General features: G+C 37.6%; 1 protein-coding gene across 1 annotated transcript; it reads left to right on the forward strand.

Moving 5' to 3' along the window:
* Nucleotides 1-3,961: 3,961 nt before the first annotated feature.
* On the forward strand, nt 3,962-25,507 carry LOC148426328 (semaphorin-7A). Its single transcript, XM_088409488.1, has 14 exons — nt 3,962-4,223; nt 7,190-7,329; nt 9,703-9,765; nt 10,281-10,376; nt 11,918-12,023; nt 15,208-15,315; nt 15,487-15,626; nt 16,036-16,214; nt 16,320-16,428; nt 16,615-16,822; nt 21,225-21,340; nt 21,564-21,736; nt 23,230-23,285; nt 24,594-25,507. Exons 1-14 carry the CDS (start codon nt 4,097-4,099, stop codon nt 24,938-24,940), a joined length of 1,968 nt encoding a protein of 655 aa, XP_088265614.1. The 5' UTR covers nt 3,962-4,096; the 3' UTR covers nt 24,941-25,507.
* Nucleotides 25,508-25,588: the final 81 nt, after the last annotated feature.

Genomic DNA, 25,588 nt, shown 5'->3' on the forward strand with positions numbered 1-25,588 from the left:
TAGAGGAAGCAGAAACTGGCATTTCCATTCAATTCAATTGAGGAAACAATTTGGCATACAAGGATCATTAAACTATTATCTCAAAGCGCCATCGTTTTCGCTTGTTTCCACATCCATCAATTTCACACTTGACGGCTGCGAAGGCACCCCAGAGACACAATCATTTGTTTGCGAAACATTAAAAAGTCACTTTTCCCTAATAAATCCTCTTTACAGCGATTAAAGACGTTTGTTTCCGACTGCCAAGTCTGCTTCCTGCCTTGCCTTCTTCTTGTGACCCAACAGTAAATAAATAATACAAAAAAAAAAAAAAAAACATAGAATCACATCTAATCATCCTAAAAGCAAATCTTCCTGCGGTGAGATTGTTCTCTTGTTAATGACAAAGGGAAAGATGCGTGCTTACATAACCAAAGCACTTAATCTGCACGCTGCGGACTTGGATTGAAGCTCAAAAAGTGGCTCGGATGGAAGGCAACACAACAGCCAAAGACTTCAAAATGCCTACTGCCACTACAAGTTCATTTAACTGTCAAACTGCAGGGCAAAACATACCTTTGCCTTGTAACACTGCTTCTCAATTCTTGATTTACAAAGGCACCCTCAAGGAAAGAGAACCCACCCCCCCACTCTAAATGCAATCACTATCGATGAAAATTGTAAAATGATACCTAAAATTGTATCCTTGTCAACATTAACAAAAGATAAAAAGCCATTCGAATTTCACTAAATGTTACTTTGACTTCTTACAGGGGTTTATACAAGTTACAGCTTACTCTGAATCTGAAAAAAAAATGTATTGCCTGAAATAAAAAAGGCAACTAGAAATTTGCTTTGACCAGATGAAACGTTTGAATACATTTGACGAATAATAATAAATATAAATTGATTTGGAACCTTAACGCCAATATCTTAAATATTTGAACCTGAAAAAAGTTATAAAACATTGTTTTTCTAAATCACCTTAACCATTAATGTGGTTTAGATGCATATTAGCAATTTAAAGTTTCTAATTCCTGCACAGACTTTGACTATGGGAGCTCCACAGCACTACCTGGTGGCGTGGATGTGCTACTACACTACACAGCGCAAAAGCAAAGCTCGTTTCCTCAAGCGCCCCCCATCGCATATTTGAGAAGATCTTGCGAATAACCAACAGTATGTTTTAAATATAATCATATGTCTAGTAATCATTAAATGATATTACATGGGGGGGTGGCACTCCTCAGGATGCTGCCATTTTTGTTATAGCTGTGGACAAAACCTGCAGCACCTCCTGCTGTCTGTAACGAAAAACTGTCTTACACATTGTCCCTTTAAGGTCTGCTAGCTTGATTCTATCATATACTTAAAAACACAAAAGATAAGCCAGCAAAAAAGAATTAATGTCCAGGATATTTGAACACAAACGGTGGCGCAACATACGTAGAAAAACAAGCCAAGAGACCTAGCCAATTCATTTGGTGTCTTCTGTCGTGGACATCTGTATATCTTTAAACACATTGGGGCTACCCTAATAAGTCCTTGTGTGCTCAGTGGAGGACGTTGTGACCTTTCCAATGATGTCTCATGTTTGGACGGTATCTGATCAATTTTGCTGTCCTATTGAGACAAAATGGACACAAATAAATAAAGTGGGTCTTAGGATGAAAGAACAATACAATCATATAATCTTTATCTTCGCTAAAGTGACCGATATGATCTCAGAATGTCTCTGCGAGCAAAATGTATCATCACAAATGGATAACACATCTCAAGGCAGTACATCTCCTTTAAGACCACTACAATACGGCCGACTTAGAGCGCAATTCATGCACTAAGCAGAAATAAGCCAGAAAAGGAAAAACATCCCATCCCAGGATCACGTGCCCGAATTAAAGCCTTTTGGATTACCTCTCAACTGTCTCAATCTGCTATGTAGGCCCGCCCGCCTGCCTGCCTGCCTGCTTTAATACTAGCGCTCGCTCCCACTGGACGCCTCCTCCGGGGGTTGGATTAAAGTGGCCTTGGCCCCCTACGAGCGGCTACGCAAATGACGCTACGGCCTGACGGAATCCCTGTCGGGTGATTGCCGGGCCACGGCGACCATTTTATTCACAAAAGACGAGCCCGGAGACCCAAATTACAAGCGCGAAAGAAAAATTGAAGGAAGGCATGAATGTAGAATGAGAATGCATGGAAATGCTTGAGGAAGCGGTTGGTGTAGTGCAGGCTCCACCTAGTGTAGTAGTAACTTTTTTATTTGAGGGGTGTAAAAGTAAATAGAATAAGGTAATAAATCCCAAATGTGCACTTCTATCCATACAACAACATATAATTACATATCTTGGCAGAATGGGTAAAATATTGGCAATTGGTTGGAAAATATAAGATTATTTGCATACATTTCTTTATTGATGCGTTTTCTTTAATGTTTCATCAAAAGGCCTCAGAGTTCCTTTTAAAACCCATTCGAAAAATAAAATGTTTTTCATGAATACATGATTTACATATTGCAAATTTGGTATATGAATTTGGGCGCACAAGTGGAGGATACTATAAAATTATTCTAAATATTGTAGCGTAAAAGTGTATAATCAATTTACTCTGTGTAAAGTAACATCTCAAAATGACTGAAAATATATATTATAGATTTCATTTTTGAAGTATGAAAAGTAAAAAACTTGTTGGGCTTTTAATGAACATTTTTAAAGCATAAAATGAAAAGGATTTTTAAAAATAAATATTTAAAAAAGATCATTTTAAAATGACAAAACGTTTAATTTTTTTGAAGTATGAAAACATGTTTTTTTTTTTAAGTATGAAAACCATAACGTATTTTTTAAGTATGAAAACAAGAGAAAGTTATTTGAAAATTCATTTTGCATTTTTAATATATGATAACCAGAATGTTTTTCTGACATTTCTAGAGTATTAAACTTTAGAAAATACATGTTTTAAAAGTTGCTTAATTTTTTAAAAGTATAAATAGAATTGTTTTAATTCAAGTTCAAGTATGAGAACTCAGTTTGTGCATTGTTCAAGTATTAGAAATCTAAAAAGTTTCTAAATATTAAGATTTTTTTTAAACATTAAAACATGGAATTTCTTTAAATCACGCATTTCAAAGTAGGAAAACTGTAGAAAACACAAAAATAAAGTAGACTATCTACTGATCTTTTATTAACGAAACTACTATGAACGTATCTGAGTTTTTACAAAGGGCCTCATGTGTATCAAATACTTGCTACTGCTGCCCTCTAGCGGCCAGAATTCTCACATCTGGCAAGGCGCTCTGATTACGTCATTTATTTTTCATTCACCGAGTACGCTTTCAAATTTCCTGCACTATTAGACTAAGTGTAACATTTATTTTGCAAAAGGAGGCTAGATTGGTTAGTTATTTCTTTACTTTTACAGCGATACTCTTTAATGAGCCAAGAAAGCATACTAAATTCGGTTCATCCGTGCATATGCGATTATATCGACAATTCAAATAAACCCTCCCTTTCAGGAAATTTTCCTTGGATGAGTTCCAGAGGTCCCACGATAAAACCATCTTTGATTTTGTCACTGCAACGACAGCGAATTACATCTTAATTCATATTAGCGCGCTTTGATTTGACATGAAATACAATGAGTGCCCATTTGCCTTCAATGGGGACTGTAACTTGAGTTTATCGACCTTTTCAGTTAGCTAGCGTCATTCCCACGACGCAAGCACAGATCGATATCGACATGGTTTGCAAAAGCTTACAGCTTCAAAAAAAAAAAAAAAAAGAAAAACACACACAAGCAAAGTGACATAATAGCGCACTAGCAGTGTTAGCAATGCGTTAAAAGCCGCCCAACAGGTGGTGTGTGTCGGTAATGTGTGTGTGCGTGTGTTGCAGCCAATTGTTGCCAGGCTTGTGCGAGGTGGAGCTTCTTTTTCTTCTCGCCGCTACTCATCCAAGTCATCAGCCCCGCCAGCGGCGCGCAAGCATCCGGCACCGAGAACGCCACGCTGTCAACGCGGAGTAGAGAACTCTTCTTTTTTTTTAATTATTCTTTTTTTGATTCCTCTAAATCATTGCTCTCAATTTTCGGGACTGTCTTCCGAAGGTTCATTTCGGCGATGATGAGCATGAAGATGAACGCGCTCCAGCATCATCACCTCCTCCTCTTTCTCTTCTTCCTTCTCTTGGGGCTTTTTGCCGCCGATGTGACGGCAAAACCGGCCAGGCTCAAATTCGTGGTGCACGGTAAGCACAGCTGCATTTTCACGATGATCCCACTTCTACAAGATTTTTTATTTTATTTTATTTTTTTACCCACACGCGCAATTGAGATTGGACGCTTGGTGAGCGCAATTGGATTAGTCCTGCTGCCTAAATCAATTAAATTAATTACATCGTTTTTTTTTAATATTAGGGGGGAGGGGGTTATTGAATAATCCGACAATTTATGGAGATTTTCTTCATGGTGAGCGTCAACCTCCAAATGAACGCAAGATGCTTCGTGCGCGCTTTTACAATTAGCGCACCGGGACGCCTCTCAATCACACACACACAGACACACACAACCTCCATCCTCCATACACACACGAGTGAGCTCGGCTGCACCCTTGACGTGAAATATGGCCGAGTGGAGGCGGCGCGCTGCTCCCCGCGTCCTTGCGGGGCTGCAATGCGGGGACGAGCGAGGCGGCTGCAGCAACCAACACCGGCCATCAAATCACACAAATTGCACGTGCACGACAATGTCAGTGTGTGTGTGTGTGTGTGTGCGCGCGCTTGGAAGAGAGGAGGAGGGGGAGGAAGACTGCGTGAACACCCCCCCCCCCCCCCCCCCTCGTCGTTATTTATTCCACTAGCATTTTTACACCTCACACATCTTGCTAATGTATGTAGAGAGTGTGTGCGTGTGTGTGTGGGCTGAATCTGGATTTTCTAGATCTTCTGACGCCCCCCCACCCCAATAAAATGAGCGTAGACAAACACGGTACTAAAGATGACGTACAAGCACGTCAACATTCATTGCAATGCAGAACACGCACACACACACTCACACACACACGCACACGCACGCGCACACACACACACACACTGCATAATTTCACCAGACAAGCAGACTACAAGGTGAAGCATTCAGAAGCAGTAGATGTGAGGTCCTGCTTTGAGTCCCCAGTTGACCATCTAAGGAGGTCACACAAAATTTGGGGAATATGTGCACTGTCATTTGGTCCCATGAACAGCTATCAATAAAATACAGCTGTAGCAAACCATAACTTGAGTTGTTGCAGATACAAATAATTGCCGGGCTCATTTTTTTATTCTTTTTTGGTTTTGGGATGAAACCGACAAAATTTAACCTGTGCTAAATGGTGGTAGCGGATTGTCATAAGCAGCATAGCGGAGAACACAAACAGTGGCGCAACACACGTAGACTTGCAATATAGCAATATACATGTCTATTTTTTTTCATCCCTTGCAAAAAAAAATATTTTTTTCAAACACATTCATATTGGAATGATGCGAAAAGGTTTGATTAGTTAGAATGAGATGCAGATCAAAAAAGTGGGAGGAATAAAAGAAAATCGGAAAACAAAGCATTCAGGCTTTTCACAATAGAAGCAGAACGCTGAGTTCAATTTTTCTTGTTAAAACTTACAACACAACCATTTTTGTGGGACATTTTAGGGAGGGCCTTGAACAGATTAATGTTACGTCCATTCATTTAAATGCAGAAAGGTGATTTAAAATACAACTTCTGATTTATTACCCCTCACCGAAAATGAAAATAAAAAAAATTGTCAATCCAGAGCCTACTGAATGCACAGTTAGATTGAGACGGCAACACAAAGGTTGCAGATTTCAGCCTTTGTGTTGCCGTCTGATTGTCCAAAAACTGATTCGGTATTTCAACATTTCTACCCATATAACTATAATGTTATTAATTTTCGACCCATACATTTCCTCTTTTATTTTCAAACAAAAACATCTTAGTTTTCTTTGCCATCTCGACAGCCTAATGACGTGTTTTTCTTGAGAATCTCATTAAGTGTTGAAAGGCTCCTGCGAGGACCGCGTCAGCATTGTAGCCATTGTACATTTTTAATGAATACAACAACAAATACAGCTCACAAGCACAACATTCATTCTCACGCTTATCTCTGAAGTGTTTTTTCACAGGGGCAGGGATAATTCAGCACATAAATCACCAAGGATCTCACGCTCATCTTTTAGCGCGCTCCTAAAAGTACTCGCAATTACATTTGAACACGTATTTAATACATGAGTTTTAGCGGATGACGCCCACTAAAATGGACTAGCTTGAAAATGCAAGAGAGGAAATTGTAGATGTATTGTATATCTTGATAAGGTTTATTCAAATTGTTCACTGTTGAACTTCCAGACAAGATTTTTTTTTTTGCAATTTAAAATCATTTCCAGGGGTTTTAAACATCTTAAAACATTTTAAAAACCTTAAAACACTTTATGGTGTTGCAATTAGTCGATTGGGTCCTATAGTGGAGCCCAGAATGTAGGCCCTAAAAAAAAAAAAAAAATCACAGACAACTCGCCCTATGCGTGTCAGATATTGTGTGGATCTGTGTATGTGGCGCATGCAGTGGACCCATTACCAAATAAATACAAATACTTTAATGGACAATCAAGTCTTAGCTGCTTACCATATATATATATATATATATATATATATATATATATATATATATATATATATATATATATATATATATATATATATATATATATATATATATATATATATATATATAGTTATCCCTCCAATTAAACAAATAATTGGATTAAATACAAATTTGCATTGATGTGCATTACAAAACAGTTTTTTCTCATTTAGAGTGGTTTATTGTGGTTCATTTTGTTCTGTTTAGTGCTGAAAAACATGACAAGCAATATTACACGAGGGACGGATGTACTCACTGACCTTTTTGATACTGATTCAATCCCTGGTCGCCGTTTTCCCAAATTACAGAGAAACGTCAAATTTTGATTCAACACAAAGATTAATTAAACACATTTCTCAAAGGACTCCAGAAATTAGACTATTTCCTGTTTACTTGATTCATTTTTACAGCTCTAATATAATATATATATATATATATATATATATATATATATATATATATATATATATATATATATATATATCTTTTGTGTAATGCCTTGTTGTCTGAACCCCTCAGAACCATCTCGCTTCCACTTTGACAAACCGGAAAACTACATCAGCATGTACCATCAGGAGGGCAGCGACACGTTGTACTTGGGCGGCCAGGCAGTCATCTACGTCCTCACCTTCAGCAACCGAGGCGTACGCGACGTGCTGGTAGGGTTTTTTTTGTTGTTTTTATTCATGGTTTATTCATGCTGACAAATCAACGCGAGGAGGGCGTCGCATATGTTTGCTTAAACGCTACGCTACATGAGCTACGTGCTGAGGGCCAATCAAAACGCGGCTTCAGGTCACATGACTTCAAAATGGCTGCCAGAAGCTATATTTTCAAAAAATTATTTTTCGATATCATCAAATGGCGTAACGTCAGACAATTTCAAAAATAAGTGCCAACATTTGCTAATATTGCTAACTATGCTAACCCTGGAAGTCAATTGAACTGTGTTTGCTAGAGAATCCCTTTAACTGCTGAAAATGCTCCTGTCCTCTATAAGATGGAGCTACAAGACTTAATTTATGCTTTTGGTGTTTAAATATATCATTTTTAATTGTCTTTTGTTGCCTGTGTCAGTTTAACAATTAACGTTTAGCTGGGCGTGCCAAATACAAGTTGAAGCATTCACACTTGACCTCTTATTTGAAAATCTGAGTGTCAGGGGCTTAGCCTGATTTTTTTTTTCTATTTTTGACTCCAATGTGTCAAAAAAAATCAGTGAAGGATGGCCAGGATTTTATCAAACGATAGATTTAATTATATGAATTTAAAAGTAAATGTGCAGTTAATATAAATAACTTGGGGTCTATAAAGACCGCATGCATGTACAAACAGCAAATTTTCCCAAAGCGCGAGACAAGTAGAAGTGGCTATAAAGTATCTTTTAATACATCTGTCTATTAAAGTGAAATCTTTTCAAAGTGTGTTGGAGAGATAAAGCAATAAATTCTGTCTGCACAATTACAACGTGTCATAATGTTTTCGCATATAGATGTCAATCACAGTGAATGAGTTCAAAAACATTTAATTTGAAATTGTTTGTCGCTATGGCGGCATTTGCTTTGTCAAGTCGATTTTCTTTTCTTTTTTTAAAGCACGTGACAGTTTACATAATGAAGCATCCAGCATATTGACAAGTCTTGCTACTAAAGCTCGACGAGAAATATTTCAGTAAGATTTGGACTGCTGCCTCCTACGTGTTTAATGAACACGTGGTCCAAGTGCTGTGGAGGATGTGTCAGCTACACAAGTGCAAAGAAGTTGAGCGAGGAGGAAGAGCAAGCATGCATCTGTCTGCTGAAATGCGAAGGGTCGGCGGGTTCGGGCCAAAACGTCAGAAAACAGTGGAAAAAAATAGTTGTAAGACATTTATTCTACTGGTGCGCTGAATTGACTTAGTACATGGATTTTAACTCATGCGCTGCAAGGTCAGTTGAAATGTATTTTTCACTTGTATATCTGTAAATGGCAGTGAATGAGTTAATTTATTCACCGGGAGCTCTGCAAATGGCTGTTTAATTTCTATAGCAGTCAGTGGCAATGATTGAGTTAAGCAAACCGAATATTATGCTGTAAAGTTTGTTCTGTCTTTTTCTCAAATTCCTGGAACTATGAAGATTCGACTTTAGGTTTTTAGCACATTGTTGCTCTATGTACAAAGAAAAAAAAAATGTAATTAGTACCAATATGAACAGGCATTTATCAATCTAGTTTTGCCTCACGGGTATGATGTGGCTCAGTGGTGTCCAAAATATGGCCCAGGGGCCTTTTGCGGACCATCATCTATTTTAAATTGTTACTTACCCGCAAGGTAAGTGAATAAAAAGTGAAGGTGTAAAAAAAACTGCATTTTTTTCTCTAAATATACAAACATAAAAGTATCTATTTCAGACTTAAGAATTCAAAATTATTAAAAACTGTGGTGAATGAAGGTAACTTAGTTTGAGTAGCAAAAAATTGCTTCTGTGTCAAAGTCAGCCCAGAAGCCAGAAACGGTCCATCAAAGCATTTTTAGTTATACTAGCAACTAGAACTAGAAAAAGTTAATAAGTAAAAAAAAAAAAAACTTGCGTGTTTTCCCATTCATTTGGATTGCAAAAAAAAATGCTAGCAATAGGTCAATGTGAGTCAGAATGAAGACAATTTGCAATTGCAGTATTTTAGCAAGAAAGGTGTCATCCTTCATGAGTCCCATAAAATGATCTGGTCCATCAGAATCTGCTCCCAAGCCTTGAGTTTAACACCTGTGTAATACTGGCATAAAACTGGCATTACCCTTGGTAAGATTTAGCTTTTGTCAATAAGAGAGACTGAAGTCAAAAAGACAATCTGAGTCAGAACTGATACTCTGCAGAAAAGGGTCTTTAGCTCAGTCAATCGGTGTATGGGGTTTCAATAAAACCAAAAAAGAAGTTTGCTTAATTACCTCATATGTTTAAATAAGACAGCTTGTCCATTTTTCCATCAGCTTTACAAGCAGTAACAATTGTGCAGCCATGTTAACTAGCGCATCTTGCTAAATCTTCCAACAGATCCCGGCCCCGTCGGATCAGACCGCCATTGACACTTGCAAGGCCAAGGCGGCACCCTTGGAGGTAGAATCAATTTCTTTTATGCCCGTCTGCCCTCCAGTCTTCATCTTCATCATCTCCAATCATCATCATAACCTTTGTCGGTCTTTGAGGTTGGTGCCACAACGTACTCGAAATGCAAAGATGGGAATTTGATGTAGAGCTCAAATGATGTCGGCGGTATTCCGGTTTGATCAAATTTTCGATATTTTCGATATATTGGGTGAAGTCAACTCATTCACTACCAATAACGTGTATATTACGTTTTTCAACGGGTTTGGGTGTGGAACATCTGATGCTGCTGCAGTGAATTTAACAATTGAAAGCAACTTTACTGATGCACAACCAGCAGTAAATAAAACTGATGCCCCATTTTAGATTTGAGATCAGCCGCCGGGAGAAAAAAAAAAAAAAATCCGGCGCCTCTTCAAACCAACCCCTGGGGGATCCCATCCTCATGTTTGCATCATGGCCTCTCTTCAGACTCATACCCGATCGCGGCTTCCGCGTCTCACTCGCGTTGTCTTTTTGCATGGCAGCTGGAGTGCGACAACTTCATCACGGTCATCGAGAAAGTCAATGATACTTTCATCGTATGCGGGACAAACGCCGGCAGTCCTCGCTGCTGGATGCTGGTAGGCCTCACGCAAAATTTGTTGACGCCATTGTTAATAATCCAAGCTTTCTCAGCATATATGATCACAATGTGGTTTCATTTTCTTTCAATATTTTATTACTTATTTATTGTCCCTCAAATACAAATATGGTCATTTCTAAGCAAATTTGGGCTAAGTGTGACCGGTACCAATCATCAGCAAATTTATTTACTGTATTTTCCACACTATAAGGCGCACCCTCAACGAATGGCCGATCTTAAAACAGTTTTCATGTATATAGGGTGAAGTGCATTATAAGGCACATGGAATAGAAGCTACAGTAGTGGCTGGGGTTGTGTTACGCATCCACTAGATGGAGCTGTGATAAAAGGAATGTTAACAAAACAAACAAATAAGTTAAACTTTACAATCAGAAATGTATAATAAAGGTGATTTATGGAAAGTAGTATGAAAGGTGATTTTATGGAAAGATTTATGGAGAAAATACTTTGAATCAAGAGTTTAAAAGAATACAAATATGATTCAATTAAATATTAAACATTTTTTGTCATCAAATTGCAACCATAAACCTTTAAATATATTGTTTTGTTGATTTTAAAACAGTTTCTGAACATATCCTATAAAATGACGATTTCTTTTACAACAACATATAAATTGCTTCAAAATTGGAGCATAAACAAAATACCACCAAGCCTGAACTACTATTTTCAGACCAATAGCAGTTGAGTACTCAAATCTCGAGTGGTCACAGATATGGATACCATGTAACCAGAGCACTCATACTAATATCCAATTAAAAAAAAAAGAGATCATTTTAAAGAAAGAACTATATTTTCCAAAACAACATTTTTCCTTAAATGTGTTTTTCTAACTAAATTGGAGACATTCTATTCTTCACAGTTGTAATTTCGAATTTGTGTTTGTAAAAGTGTGCAGAACGGGCAATACTAGTATCTGCTGCCGTTGTCAGTACCTTGTGAGTATCAATAAAATCATGTTGTGCGAGTATCGATAACAAGTATCGGTCTCAATCAGATACCATGCCTTATTTTAAGGTATTGGCCCCACTCTTCTGTAATGGCACAAGCCCAACCCTAATTATAATTTAAGAAATGATTTCAAAATATGTCTCCAAATCTGCATTTGTATTCCAAAAATGTAGCTAGGCTTTCAAAATAGATTGTACAGCTTGATTTCGTCTTATAAATTTAGGTTTCAAATCAAAGATGAAAGACTGGGATAAGATTTCACATTAAAGGGACAATGTGTAAGATTTAGACCGTTTTTCACTAAAAAAGTACAAACGATACTAAATTTAAAAAAACTTGCAAATGAATGTGTTCTTAACGACCAACAGTATGTTTTATATGTAATCGTAGTGCTAGTTATCATGAAATGATATTACATGGGGGGGGTGGCACCCCCCCGGAGTCTGTTATAGCTACGGAGAATGGTAAATGCAGCACCGTCTAATGAAAAACGCTGTAAATCTTACACATTTAAGGTTTGGAAGGCTTGAAAAGGGCAAGTGACCGACTGGCAATTTTGCGACCACGCAGGTTAACGACACGGTGCTGACCGACGTCCAGGGCGTCGGACAGATCGCGTCGGCCTCCGACATCTCCCCGCCGTACCCCTCGCAGAGGTCTATCAGCTTGCCCGCAGGTAAAGCAGCGCGAGCGCCCCGTATGAGCCCGAAACGCCTTCGGCGTCACGGTCGGCGTGCGCCGCCTCGTATAAAAAAAACGTTTATGCTTAACCATCGGAGCAAATTAAGCGCGGTTGCTTCGCATCATTCTCACGAGGTCAACGCATCTTGGTGGCTTGGGGCTCCGGGAGGAACATTTTCCACACATTAACCGGACAATATCAAGGAAGGAGATTCAATTGGGCTTTTTTCAAACTATGCTATCAAGGTTTCTTGGTATAAAATTGTGTAGGATGGTTTCATTCCGCTGATGTTTTGTCAAGCTACCGAGGCAACGATAGCTTGTACAAACGTGTCAGGATCAATTTTAAGGCAAAGTACACAAATCATATTTGGAAAAGAATTTTGTGATTGAATTACGGTATGAAAATGCAATTTTACCGTTATTTATTTATTTATTTCTACGTTATGGCATTTTTTTTTTTAATTTCTTGACCAATTCAAACTTCATCATGCTCCAGAGATTCACACCTCACAGGCTATAATTTTTCACATTTCGAACTTTGACTGTTTTGCCACAATTCAACATTTTTCCCACCAGAAATGAGTTAAAAATTATTCCCATTCAAAGACTAAATGCTCAGCTCAGTCACTTGGCAATTTGCAACATTCCCACATTTCGAAATAGCAAAAATTCAGATTTTTTTCTTTTATCAACTCTTTCATGAGTATCATTTTTCTCATCCCACTGTTTGTTCATTCTTAAACCACGTGTACATTTCTCAACTTACTCCCAACCTTTCATTTTCAACACATTCCTATTTCTTCCGTTTTTTTAAAAAAATTTTTTTTTATAATGAACACTTTTACAAATATAGCCACAAAATGTCTGTTAATTTCTCATGACAAATAAGGGGTGGGGTTCAAATAAACATTTGAATTTTTTCCATTTCTTGCATATTTTTTTTTGATGCAAACTATTCCAAAGTTTGCCTCATAACAAAATGTTCAATTTTCGAATTGAAAAACAAAAATCTAATTTTTCTGGTGTTTTCACATTCCCAATTTTCAGCTCATCTTTACTAGCCAACCAGAAATCAAAATGTTTCCATTTTTTTCCTTTGATTTCTACATTTTTCAACCTGTTCCAACTTTAAACCGTTTAACCACATTTTTTTCAACATTTCAAAATAAAAAAAACAATCAAATAGCTGTTTATTCCTCTAATTTCCACTATTTGATTGACTCTAAACTTCTAATATTAATCAGTTACTCCCTACTACAATTACTTTTTAAATCATAGCAAAAAAAAAGGAAAAAATATAAAAACTTTTACAACTCCACACTGTTCCATTTCATTCCGTATAAGTAAAAATCCTTCAATTATATTCCCCGATTAAAAAGCATTTCACATCATCCCACACACTCCTATAATTATATTCCATAACAGCCCATTATTTTTGTACAGGTTTCAATAATCACACCCCATAATCTTTCATACTTTAATAAAATCCATAATTCCCATAAAGCTTTCATTAATCACACACAATTTCTCCAGGAATTGCTTCATCGAGTTATTTATAGCGATTTTATATCTGTGACATCATCAATCATGTGATTGATTAACCACCAATCAGAGTGGACTCTTTGGCCTCTGTGGCAATATTGTGGGCTGGTGCCACTTAAGAGTTTGTTTGACCTTTTTCCCCGTCTGTCACGCAAGACAAAACTCAAGTTAGTTTGCACTGCGGGATGCTCGGCAATTAGGAGATGGATGGGCCGAGTTTCTAATCAGGACCTCCCGTAACGATCGGCCGATTAAAACGTTGCGCTGGTGAATAGAAACGAGGTGGCGCTTGCCGAAAACTATTTGAGCCAATGAGATTGCTGCTAGTGAAATTGTACGAGTCTACTCGTTAACATCGAGCTTGTTAGTGGTGTTCAGCATTAGGTAGTTGAAATTAACTCATTCACTGCCATTGACGATCATATGCGTCGAAGAACCATTCTTAACTGTGCAGGCAGTCACTGCCTGGTCGAATTGATTTTTTTTTTTTTTTTACAACAATGGCAGTTAATGACAGTAAATAAGCAAATCAGGATTACAAAATGAAAAAAAAAAAGGCCACGCTTTTTCCATGCACCATAAGAAACTGTGGGATGAAAATCCTGCAGAAATGATTGTATATAAAGATTAGAATTTTATTTAATACGTGTTCAAATTAGGGATGTTAGATAATGATTGTGCAACTGCTGACTAGTCGCCGGCAGATTGGAGAGAATTATTCTCACGTGTATAGCACGAAACCACACAGTGAAATTCTTACTCTGTTCACCTCAGCGAACAGAAGACGGCAACCACGGTGGGCGCCATCATGCTAAACACAATATATATTCATTACAGTAGACAATTGAAAAAAAGTAATGTTGCTACATTTTCCAATTGATTTGCTCTCAATTTGAAAATATAAGGGGGGAAAATAAACACACACACACACTATTTTCTCTGACAGAAGTACCAAGTACCGATACCACTGAAACTACACACAAAATATATAACCATGGATGTCAAACATCGATACCACTAATGCTCGGTAACACTAATATTTTCTCCAATATATCATTTACAGTGCAGATATCACTGCTATTGTACTTTGATACTCAAAAATTTCTTCAAAAACAATGGAAACTGATTTAACGATTTGAATCATTGAACATATAGACACTCATTGAAATAAACAAAACCTAAAGAAAGGATCAATAGATATGAATTACTATCAGTTATATGTTCAAAGGAGTAGGAAGAGAACCACAACTTACCTCATTCTACCCCGGGACCTCAGGTCATCGAGAACCATTTGGGTACATTTTAGTGGAGTTTACCCATTCTGGCATGCAAATAAATGAGATTCTTTTGTTACATGACATCATCATAATGTACTCGCCACATAACAGCGGATGAGCTAATGGGCTCTTAATTATTCCGGGTTTAATGGCGATCGCTATGGAAACGATGCAGAATTAGGGCTGATGTGTATTGTGGGCTGTCAGCCTGCCTCCGTTTCGCCTCTACTTCATCTTTATTGTGTTGAGCCCCCGGGGTTTCTACTTGGGTTCTGTGCTTAATGCTCTCTCTCCCTGAGTCATTCATCAGACTCCATTTTGGCCTTTTCTTACCTGCTGTTGTCGCTCTCTTCTCAGATGGGAGTCTGTACTCGGCCATGTCCGCGGTGGATGGTCACACGGGCTCCATCCGTCGCACGTTCGGGCCCCAGAAGCTCCTGAAAACGGAGAACATTTGGCTGCTGAGTAAGTGGGAGGAGTCACATGGGAACAAAGGAGTGTGGAGCTTCTCGCTCTGCTTATGGTTTAGGTGATGGTGAAAAATTATATCGCACATCATTGAGTGGGACCGAGCTGCTTTCGACAAGTTCTGTACTGGTTACGGTCATCATTTGACGTTTAAATCTCTCCACCCAGACCCTCAATTTGCCGGAGCCGCCATTATCCCGTCGTCCCTCAAGTACAAGGAGGAGATCTATTTCTTCTTCAGCGAGATCAACAAGACCGCCCGAGTGGACGAGGAGCCGTACAGGGCCCGCATCGGCCGGATCTGCATGGTAACAACACTTATGCTGATTGGGGGGGGGGGACGGACGGACAAGCAAACCAAAAAAAAAAAAAGTGAATATTATATTATATAATTATAAATACATATGTGTGTTTTGAGAAATATATACTGTATATATCACTAATATATATATATATATATATATATATATATATATATATATATATATATATATATATATATATATATATATATATATATATATATATTCACCACGACTCGATTTACTACTATAATAAACTGTAATGAACAATAACGACAAAGTTGTATATAAATGAACAATGAATGAAACGGACAGATTTGAGTTCAGGCATTTGCAAATTCCCATCACAGCAAAGCAGTTGTAGGAGCAGCATTTCAGATCTGTCACCTACTGTAATGTAACATTTCCCGGGCAGGTGGACGAGGGCGGAATCAAGGCGCTGCTGGCCGATTCGTGGACCACCTTCATGAAGGCGCGGGTCATGTGCGGCGCCGGAAACACTCAGCAGCAATACAACAACATGAAGCAGGCAGTGGTTCTTACCGCTCAGGACAAAAGAGCCGGCGTGATGTACGGCCTCTTTTCCAACGCCTGGTGAGCTGGAACGCAACCTTATCGTTCGGCACTCCCATTTTTTCTTTTCCCGCGGAAGAACCGGAATCTATGTCAAGAATTTAACTTGCGGATCTCCTTTTACAGGGGAAGAACCGTGATCTGCGCCTACTCTATAGAGGACATCGACAAGGCCTTCTCCACATCAAAGCTGAAGGGCTACAGCAGCTCCTTCATCGGAAACCGACCTGGGACGGTAAGCATTTGTAGTTGAAGTATTCATAAATGTATTGGTGGTATGCCAGGCTTTTCCTGCACACCCGCCAGGCAATAAAGGTAACTGTATATTGTAAACACTGTAAAAAAACGTGGTTCTGCTTCAGGTTACAATTGGTAGCCTTCCTGTGTGGCCGGTTCTGATAAAGCTGCTTCTGATTTACAGTGCGGTCGAAAGAATTCCACAGCGGGAGGTCACAATGACATCAAAAACCTGGGCGTGATCCGATATCACCCGGAAATCGAAGATGTGATCCGGCCGGTGGGCGTGGCCCCGTTGGACCTGCCGACGGACGATCAAATCACACACACGGTTGCCGACATCGTCTTGGCCGTGAACGACGAGCACTACAGCGTTCTTTACCTCGGGACAGGTAACATCGCCGTCTGGATCTGATAGTGTCTGTTGTATAGTAATAATAAATGTTTACCTTGAGTTGGTGCCAATTGAGGTTATGAAGCCTAAATTAGGTCAGGTCATTTGATGTTTTATCAGAAAAGCATCTCAGAGTTGAAAAGATTTACAAAAACAATTTGGTCAGACAGAAAATTCACAGTGAAATGGCGTCGGTTCATATTTTTAGGGTATTTTCTACGAAATACACCATTTTGAATCCTGAAAGACAAACGAAAACGCTAAATGTTTGTTTTGTGTTTTTCTCAAAACCGGGCTTCACGGAGCCATGGAGCGAAAACGATTTGTAGATTTTTTTTTTTTTGGCACATGTTTTTCTATGTACATGTAAACAGAACAAGGAAAAATTGTCAGCCAAAGGTAATGTTTTGAACACTAATAATTACTATCCTTCCATACAGGACTAAATAAATCATACTATTTAGAGGCATAAATTCAATTGAACAACTTAAGGTCTCTAAACAATCTATGATTAAAAATAACGATTGATTATGATTGTCGATTAATCGATTGATTATTGCGCCTCTCCATGTCGAATACATCCAACATTTTCACACCATAGCAAGCAAAATACATGGCCAAGAAGTCATTGTTTATCTTATCGTCCACAATCATGGTGTCATAAAATAAAATTCACACACATGCAGAACCTTATTAAACACTAAAATACAAACACAATCACATCTATGTAAAAAGCAACGTTTCCCTGAGCCTTTGTGCTGTATTTTCGTCCAATCTTTTGATTTTTACATCAAAGACATTTCACATTAAAGGGAAAGCATTGAAATATGACAGTAGGGAGCTGAAATTTCACCCAGATGGTGACGACATGTAAGAGTTCCACATGGTACAACCACATAGTCAGCACAATACCAGGAGCGTGCCATCGCTTGGCTAAAATACTGCGAGAATGATGTGGTAGAAAATGACCCGAAAATGGTCAAAATACCACATAAGGTTAATTAATTAGATAATGCCAGAATAAGTCAAAATTCCAAGGCCGATTTTTTTCTGTCGATAGTAAAGTTCATTGCAGTTCTTCTAATTAATAAGTCATCATAGTTATTAATCCTTCCGCACATCAATCGTACGATATTTCATCTCTACGTGATCAAACATGCACGCCGCGCAGCCGGCGCGGCTCTAAGAAGGTTCTCCGAAAATTGCCTAGCGCCTGAGGGAGATCACCATGGCAACCGTCACAAGTCATATTTGCGCACGACTCTCTCGCCGCTCTGCCGTTCGCGGGAGATGTCACATCTATCGGCTTAGAGCCTCTGCAAACAAATTCACGGCGCCGTCAGTCCAACGCCAGCGACTCGGTCCAAGCTAAAAATAGCAAAGCGGAAAACAATTGACAGACAGCCAGGCGATGGCCTCTCGCTGTCGGCGAGATATGAAGTGCGGCGGCAACCCGGTGGCCTGAAAAGAAAGTGGAGCACATTGACGTCTGACGTCCTGGGCGACATCGCTGCGCCTGTCGCAACAACTCTGCACCGGAAAAAAAAAAAAAGGAATAAAGCAGCATGCGGTCCCATAAAATACAGTCAATGAGTGACGGTTCATTTTTTACTTATTGGGATAATCACCGGAGCCCAAAGGCAACTGGTAATACCTTTCCGGGATCAAAAAAAATCATAATTATACTCCAAAACGTAAACCAAACCGGGTTGTACCGTAATTCCCCAATTATACTACGCAATATGATGTTGATTGCTGGGGTTACATATAGAAAGTAGAGGTAGTTTTTTTTGTTTATTTTTTTATCATGTTTTTCATTTATTATACTTTTCTTTGTTTATTAGATGTTTTTTAATACTCTATTCATTTGTTTAGATGTTTATTTTATTCTACTGTCTGACGGTTTACTACACAATTTTTTTGTTTATTAGCTACGTCTAGTTTAACTTTCCTTTTGTTGCTCGTTCTATTGATTTTTAATGTTTTTTTGTTTTATTATAGTTAGAATTTTTTGTTAATTCATTTTTTTATTATACTGTCTCCATTTATATACTGTCTGATTTGTTACATTTTTTTGTTTATGTATTTTTGCTGTACATTATTTTGTTTATTAGTTGTCTGATACGGTCTGATTTTTTTTTAATACATACATTTTTCTAAGGCAAGCAGACATTTTCTCAAATCTGTTTAAACGGCTGAAATTCAAACTTATGCAGAAGGTGGGCAAAAAAATTCAATTGAATAATTGAATGAAACAACTGGGCTGTTAAAAGTGAATCACATCATACAGAGGGATCACAACTGTATTATTATATATAATACATTGGTACAGTAAATTAGCCAGATATTGTCTGAAATTTCTTCCATGCCCTGCTTAAAATAATTTTGGTATCTTTTTGGTCTGTTGGAGTTGACCAGAACCAGCATTAGCCAAAGCCACTTTTTTGCAAACTCCAGTCCCATGGTGGTCATCAGGAAAAGTCACATGACAGTAATTTTGGTTGAATGTGGGATTTTTCGTTTCTTTTATCCGATCTCGCCGTCTGAAATGCCTGCCCAAGATAAACCCCAGCACAACGTTTTAGCCTTTTCTCTCAGAGTGCAAGCTTTCAAATAAAGACGGTTGTTGGACAAAAAACGAATGCGTCCACTCAGCAGCTGGAGTTGTGCATTGTCACCCGTTTTGCACCCGCAATGCCGCCTGCTGCTGCCGTGTTACTGCTGATCCACCGTCTTGATAACAAAACTGGAAAGCGACCATCTTATAGAATGAACCAGATAAAAAAAAAAATACAAAAAAGTGACGTTATCTTAGACAAAAGAGGATTTGAAGTTTGAGGAAGAGAAGTTAGGACAGCAAAACTACAAAAGAGCCGTGCTGGGAATGTGATGAAAAGGCCTCATTGTCAGAAAAAAAAAGGGAAAGGATGGTCGACGCAAATAGTCCCACTGAGATTATTTTCCAGGCAAATCTTCAAGAGGAAAATCCACTGATATAAAATTCCTCACCGCTAATCTTAGATTCTCATCGTTGGCACCAAGAAAAACTGGGTCAGTTTTTGTTTCTTTGGCAGCAGGTTAAACCCAAACCCATTACAATGTGTGTGTGTGTGTGTGTGTATATATATATATATATCTCGCAAGCCATGTCACAGATTTTCATTGTTGAGTTTTACAGGGAAAGACAAGTCCAAATTTAACCCTTGTGTGGTATTTTTTCCAAACCTTTGATATTTACGTCAAAGGCATTTTTACATCAAAGGAAAAGCTTTGCAAGAAGACACCAGGGAGCTGAAATTTCACCCAGATGGTGTAAACATATCCAATTTCAACATGACATGACCGTTTAGTCATCAAACTACAAGGAGTGTGCCATCCCTTGGCTAAAATACTTTGAGATTGAAGTGGAAGGAAATGACTCAAAAATATTCAAAATACTGCACTTATCTGTCATGCAGAGACAATCCCTATAAGTATTTTTGTAGGCTTTGTTTGTATACCTTGCTGCAACAGTAGAACTCGCAGTGGTTTGAATGTTTATAACTAACTTAACGTTAATGCTTATTAGGCATTGTGTATTGTATATATGATTTATTGAATATTTCGGTGTGTAAAATACTTTTTTCGCTTTGATTCATGCTATGTATGTACAGTACGGTTGCTATGTGATGAAGTAGCAGCTGATTTGAGGTTTATAACTACTGTAACATTGATGCTATCTTAGCAGCTAACAGAAGCCTTAGTTGGATGAAATTACATGGTTTGGTTGAATAACAGTGTTTAAAATGCAGATTTCTCCTTTGATGTCAGCTATCTATGTATTGGCACTCCATGTGTGTTAAAGTAGCACATGTTTTGAGGCGTATCTAGTGTCAATTATGCTAATTAGGGAAGTATAGCATTTTAAGCTATTATTAACGTAATGAGCCTTCCTTAGATAAAATTACATGGCTTGGATGAATATTTTAGATATGCCATCTTTGTAATGCTAGTTTATGTGTGTTAAAGTAGCAGTTGTCTTACAGTTTAAAACTAGCTTGGCTGATGTTAGTGAAGGCTGGAATTTTGCATTGTATGTTAGCATTAACAATCAAACAAAATTAAAATATGTTCTGTATCGGTATGTACAGTATTGTTGGTCTGTGTATGTTAAAGTAGCAGCTTAGCAGCGGTTCGCAATAGCCATAACATCAAGCTTAAGCTAGCTAACAATTATTATGTATGGCTGGTTATTTTTTCTTTTCTTTTGACCTTTATAGTAACCTTGATTAGCGGAAAGAAATTCTATAAATATCTTGAAAAATGCTTTGTATTTTCACCTCTGACATTAAATCATCAACATATGTTGTTTTTAGTGGTGCAAAAACGTCAAATTCTGTCTGCTTTATCGTTGCTAACAGAGCAAGGAAAGGTCCTCAAAGTTCTTCACAGCAGCGAAGGGGTGTTTATCATTTCCCAGTACTCCATGTTCCGCAATGAGGGGCCTGTCCTCAACATGGCCATCAACCCCCAAAAGGTAGGCAGAACACCAGGGCACTCTAATTTCTTGTGAATCAATAATTCATGCTAATATAGAGATGGATGAGGCTACTTGCTATTCCATTATAGATTTATGAAAGAGGATACGAATCGAGACAGGAATCCCGCCTAAAAATAAGATAGCTCATCTTGATGGGAAATCCAATGGATTGCAATTGGATTGGATGTCAGGCGTAAAAGCCGATGCCGTTCTGCCGTAGGGTCATTTGTATGTTGCCACGGCGATGGAGGTCCAGCGGCTGCCGCTGGCTGACTGCGGTCGCTATGGTGATACGTGCCGCGAATGCATCCTCTCCCGGGACCCGTATTGCGGCTGGGACAAAGCCAGGAGGAGGTGCATCGCCATCCCGCCAGGATATAATGTCACGTCAGGGTATGTTGGAACAATGGTGCATCGCTCAAGATTCCCTTCACTCAAACAACAAGATGGCCGATGACAATTCAAACCGTCGGTTAGTCCAAAGATACAAGGGCGATGATCTTTTTGAGGAGACTTCTAAAGTTATGCAGATGTCCTTAAAATGTAAAAAAAAAATAAAAAATGCACATGTAAAGGTGACATTGTGTTTTAGCGATCAACATTATTTTAAAAATTGACAATTTGAAATTTGGTGCTTTACAAGTTACTAGTACTATTTACAAGTTATTTGCAACTAAATCAGTACACAATACATATATAAAATGCCCTCTTCTAAAAAAAACATACATAAATACATATGTATATACATACTTACTTTATGAACATATCCATATATGTACAGTACATATTATATATATACATATTATATATATACATATTATATATATATATATATATATATATATATATATATTATATATATATATATATATATATATATATATATATATATATATATATAAAAAGACCATGGACTTTTTATATATATATATATATATATATGTACGCTGTACATATATTTTCACATCTATATACACTTATATGTTTATAAACATGTATACACATATATATGTCTATATGTAAACATTGACATATTCATATATATATTCATATATATATATATATATATATATATATATATATACACACATATCTTCATAAACATTCACATATTCATACATATTCATACATATACATACATATATATACATATTCATACATATATATATACATATATATATATATATATATATATATATATATATATATATATATATATATATATATATATAAAAAGACCATGGACTTTTTTATATATATATATATGTACGCTGTACATATATTTTCACATCTATATACACTTATATGTTTATAAACATGTATACACATATATATGTCTATATGTAAACATTGACATATTCATATATATATATATATATATATATATATATATATATATATATATATATATATATATATATATGTGTAAGTTTATATTTATACATATACATTTGTATACAAATATAAGTACATATATTTCCACATCTTTACACACGCATATATGTGTATGTGTGTATATATATATACTGTATATTATATATAATATATTATATTATTATTATATATATATATATATATATATATATATATATATATATATATATATATATATATATATATATAGTACAAATGAACCTTTCAAAGCACTAGTATTCCTCAACTCCATAGCTATAATTTCTGCTCTCCTAGTAATTGACCATAATTAAACTGTACACGCAGCACTTTAAAAGTCTTTTCTGCCAATGAAAGACATTAATAAGCAACTTTTTGAGGCCTTGGCATCATTTGCATGTTTTATTGTACATCTAAAGCACACTTGCCTGCACCTAATTGCTTGCTGAGAGCGTTTAAGAGCAATCTGTCCTTTTTGTGTTCTCTCCTAACAGGATGCTCCTTCAGAATCTGGATCAATCCAACTCGTCCGTTTGCGGGGAGGCTGCCGGTGAGCCCTTTGTCTGCTCTCCACCGCTCTCTGTATCTTAATTAAACCGGCGGTCCAAAGATGACTATCACTTAATTGAGCCGATGCCTAAAAAGCTGCGGGCGGCTTCATTTCTTGCATGGAAGCCAACTTCACAGTCCAGAATGCAACTGTAACCTCCGACGGTGCTGAAACGCATCTCCGAGCACATATCTACCGAAAAAGACCATAGACTTTTTTATACTGACGTCCCATGTCACTTTTTAGAACAAGTTCTTTTTATCGCAACTTTGTCGCATGAAACCCTTATTATTCTTATTTTATTCTTATTTTAGAGTTCAACAACACATTTTATTGACGCGTTACAGTCCTCCTGCTGCAGCCGCTGTGACTGGCAGTTCGTGTATTTATGCAGCAAAGACACTTTAATTGCTTTACAGCCTTTTCTTCAACTCAATGACTTTATTATGCCCGGAAAGCAGGCAAAGCAATTATTCAACAGTCCTTACAAATGTAGACAATTGTTCAAGCTAAATGGCAAATATTTCTTCTGCTTTTTGGTGATAAGTACGAAGAAATTTCAAAAAACATTTTCTGTTTATGTTTCATAGGTGTTGAGCTGTCAGTCATATAAATGAGTAGGTGGGATTAGCTTTCATATAAACTATTAAGGGAAAAGTGTAGAGCTAAGATATAATGCATTTTTTTTAAATAATTTAAAATAATTCTGAGGTGTTTTAATAAAGTGTGGGGTGTGGCTATTGTGGAGTAAAAATTTTGGATTGGAAAACTGATTGACTTGGCAAAAAAAATGACTTGGTTGTAGGGCTGCAGCAAAAATTATTTCAATAATAAGTTAATCAATTTTTTTAATAGATCGATTGATGAATAAGATTAAAAAAAAACAATCCCCATCCATATACTAAAATATTGAAATGATTTCAAATTAATAGGGAGGAAATCATAACCATTTCAGTTAGCGTTGGGTAAAAATGTTGACAATTATTTCATAAGCTCTTTTAAAGAGAATCAGTGTGCCTCATGACAGACATCAAAGAATTTTTATTTACCGTAAACAAGCAGAAATTCTGAGTGTTTGGTCATTTTTAAATGAAAAAGTTCTTCAAACTACCGTTAAATCATTATCAATCATAAAATCGACGAATCGTGGCATTTTTACCGTCGGGCTACGCTAACAGTTTAGCCAAGTGATATTTCGAAAGGTTAAAGGCGCTTCCTACCTCCGGTCATTTCGCACTTGGAGCGACGACTCATAGGTTAAAGCCTGCGTGGCAACGAGTGAAAACAGACGAGCTTTTTCTCCAACAGCCCTGAAGCTCCGCCGCACCTCCCCCAAGGAAGTGTCGGTGCCATCCAACACCTCCGTCTTCCTGCCCTGCCCGGTGCGTTCCTTCCACGCCACCTACCGCTGGGAGAAGGATAACTGCGTCAAGAACTACCCCTGCCTCTTCTCGGGCGACTTCTGCGTCCTGGGGCCGGCGGTGGACACGCCCCTGAGGCGGGGCGTCTTCCGCTGCATGGCCACCGAGGACGGCTTTAAGGTGGAGGTCATCTCCTTCAGGCTGGTCAACCACGGGCGGCCGCTGGCCGCCTCGCTGGCGTCCGCCCTGGGGCCGTCGCTGCTGCTCGCGACGGCCGCCCTTTGGCTTCATTAACCGCGGCTAGAGCCGACCGCGTATCCTTAATGACTCCCAGTAAAAGGATATGCGGGAGGGTTGGTTCACAGAGAATTCGGCCGCTCGGAAGATTTTGCAATAAATTATTATGTCCTTTCGGATTTGACTCGTTCACTGCCGTTGACGGCTATAGACGTCAAAGATCCACTGGGTGGGCAGTGTTCATGAAGCGTATACATTTGGTGTCAATCGAAAAAGGAGAATACATCAATAAGTCCTCACTGTCCAAGTTTTGGAAAAATTTAAAGATTGGTTTTTAATGAGAGCAAATATTTGATTTGATTTGATTTTTTTTAGAGCATACCGGCACCTTTTCCGGAGTAAAACAAATGATATCATAGTAAAGATTAAATAATGAATAAATACATATTTATTCGTCAAATGTACATTTCCTTGTCAAAATATTCCGATATCCTTTTCCAGAATAAAATAAATGATATAACAGTAAAGATTAAATAATGAATAAATACATATTTATTTGTCAAATGTACATTTCCTTGTCAAAATATTCCAATATCCTTTTCCAGAATAAAATAAATGATATAACAGTAAAGATTAAATAATGAATAAATACATATTTATTTGTCAAATGTACATTTCCTTGTCAAAATATTGCGATATCCTTTT

The sequence above is a fragment of the Hippichthys cyanospilos genome, chromosome 3, assembly GCF_059441005.1.
Source record: "Hippichthys cyanospilos isolate Australia breed blue-spotted pipefish chromosome 3, RoL_Hcya_1.0, whole genome shotgun sequence".
Taxonomy (NCBI): domain Eukaryota; kingdom Metazoa; phylum Chordata; class Actinopteri; order Syngnathiformes; family Syngnathidae; genus Hippichthys; species Hippichthys cyanospilos.

What these genes read in the sequence shown, in the direction of transcription:
- LOC148426328 (XM_088409488.1), top strand. Translation starts at nt 4,097, where the DNA reads ATGATGAGCATGAAGATGAACGCGCTCCAGCATCATCACCTCCTCCTC. An exon ending in GGAGAACATTTGGCTGCTGA is followed by an intron (nt 15,316 to 15,486) that starts GTAAGTGGGAGG and finishes CTCTCCACCCAG; the next exon opens with ACCCTCAATTTGCCGGAGCC. An exon ending in CGTTTGCGGGGAGGCTGCCG is followed by an intron (nt 23,286 to 24,593) that starts GTGAGCCCTTTG and finishes TTTCTCCAACAG; the next exon opens with CCCTGAAGCTCCGCCGCACC.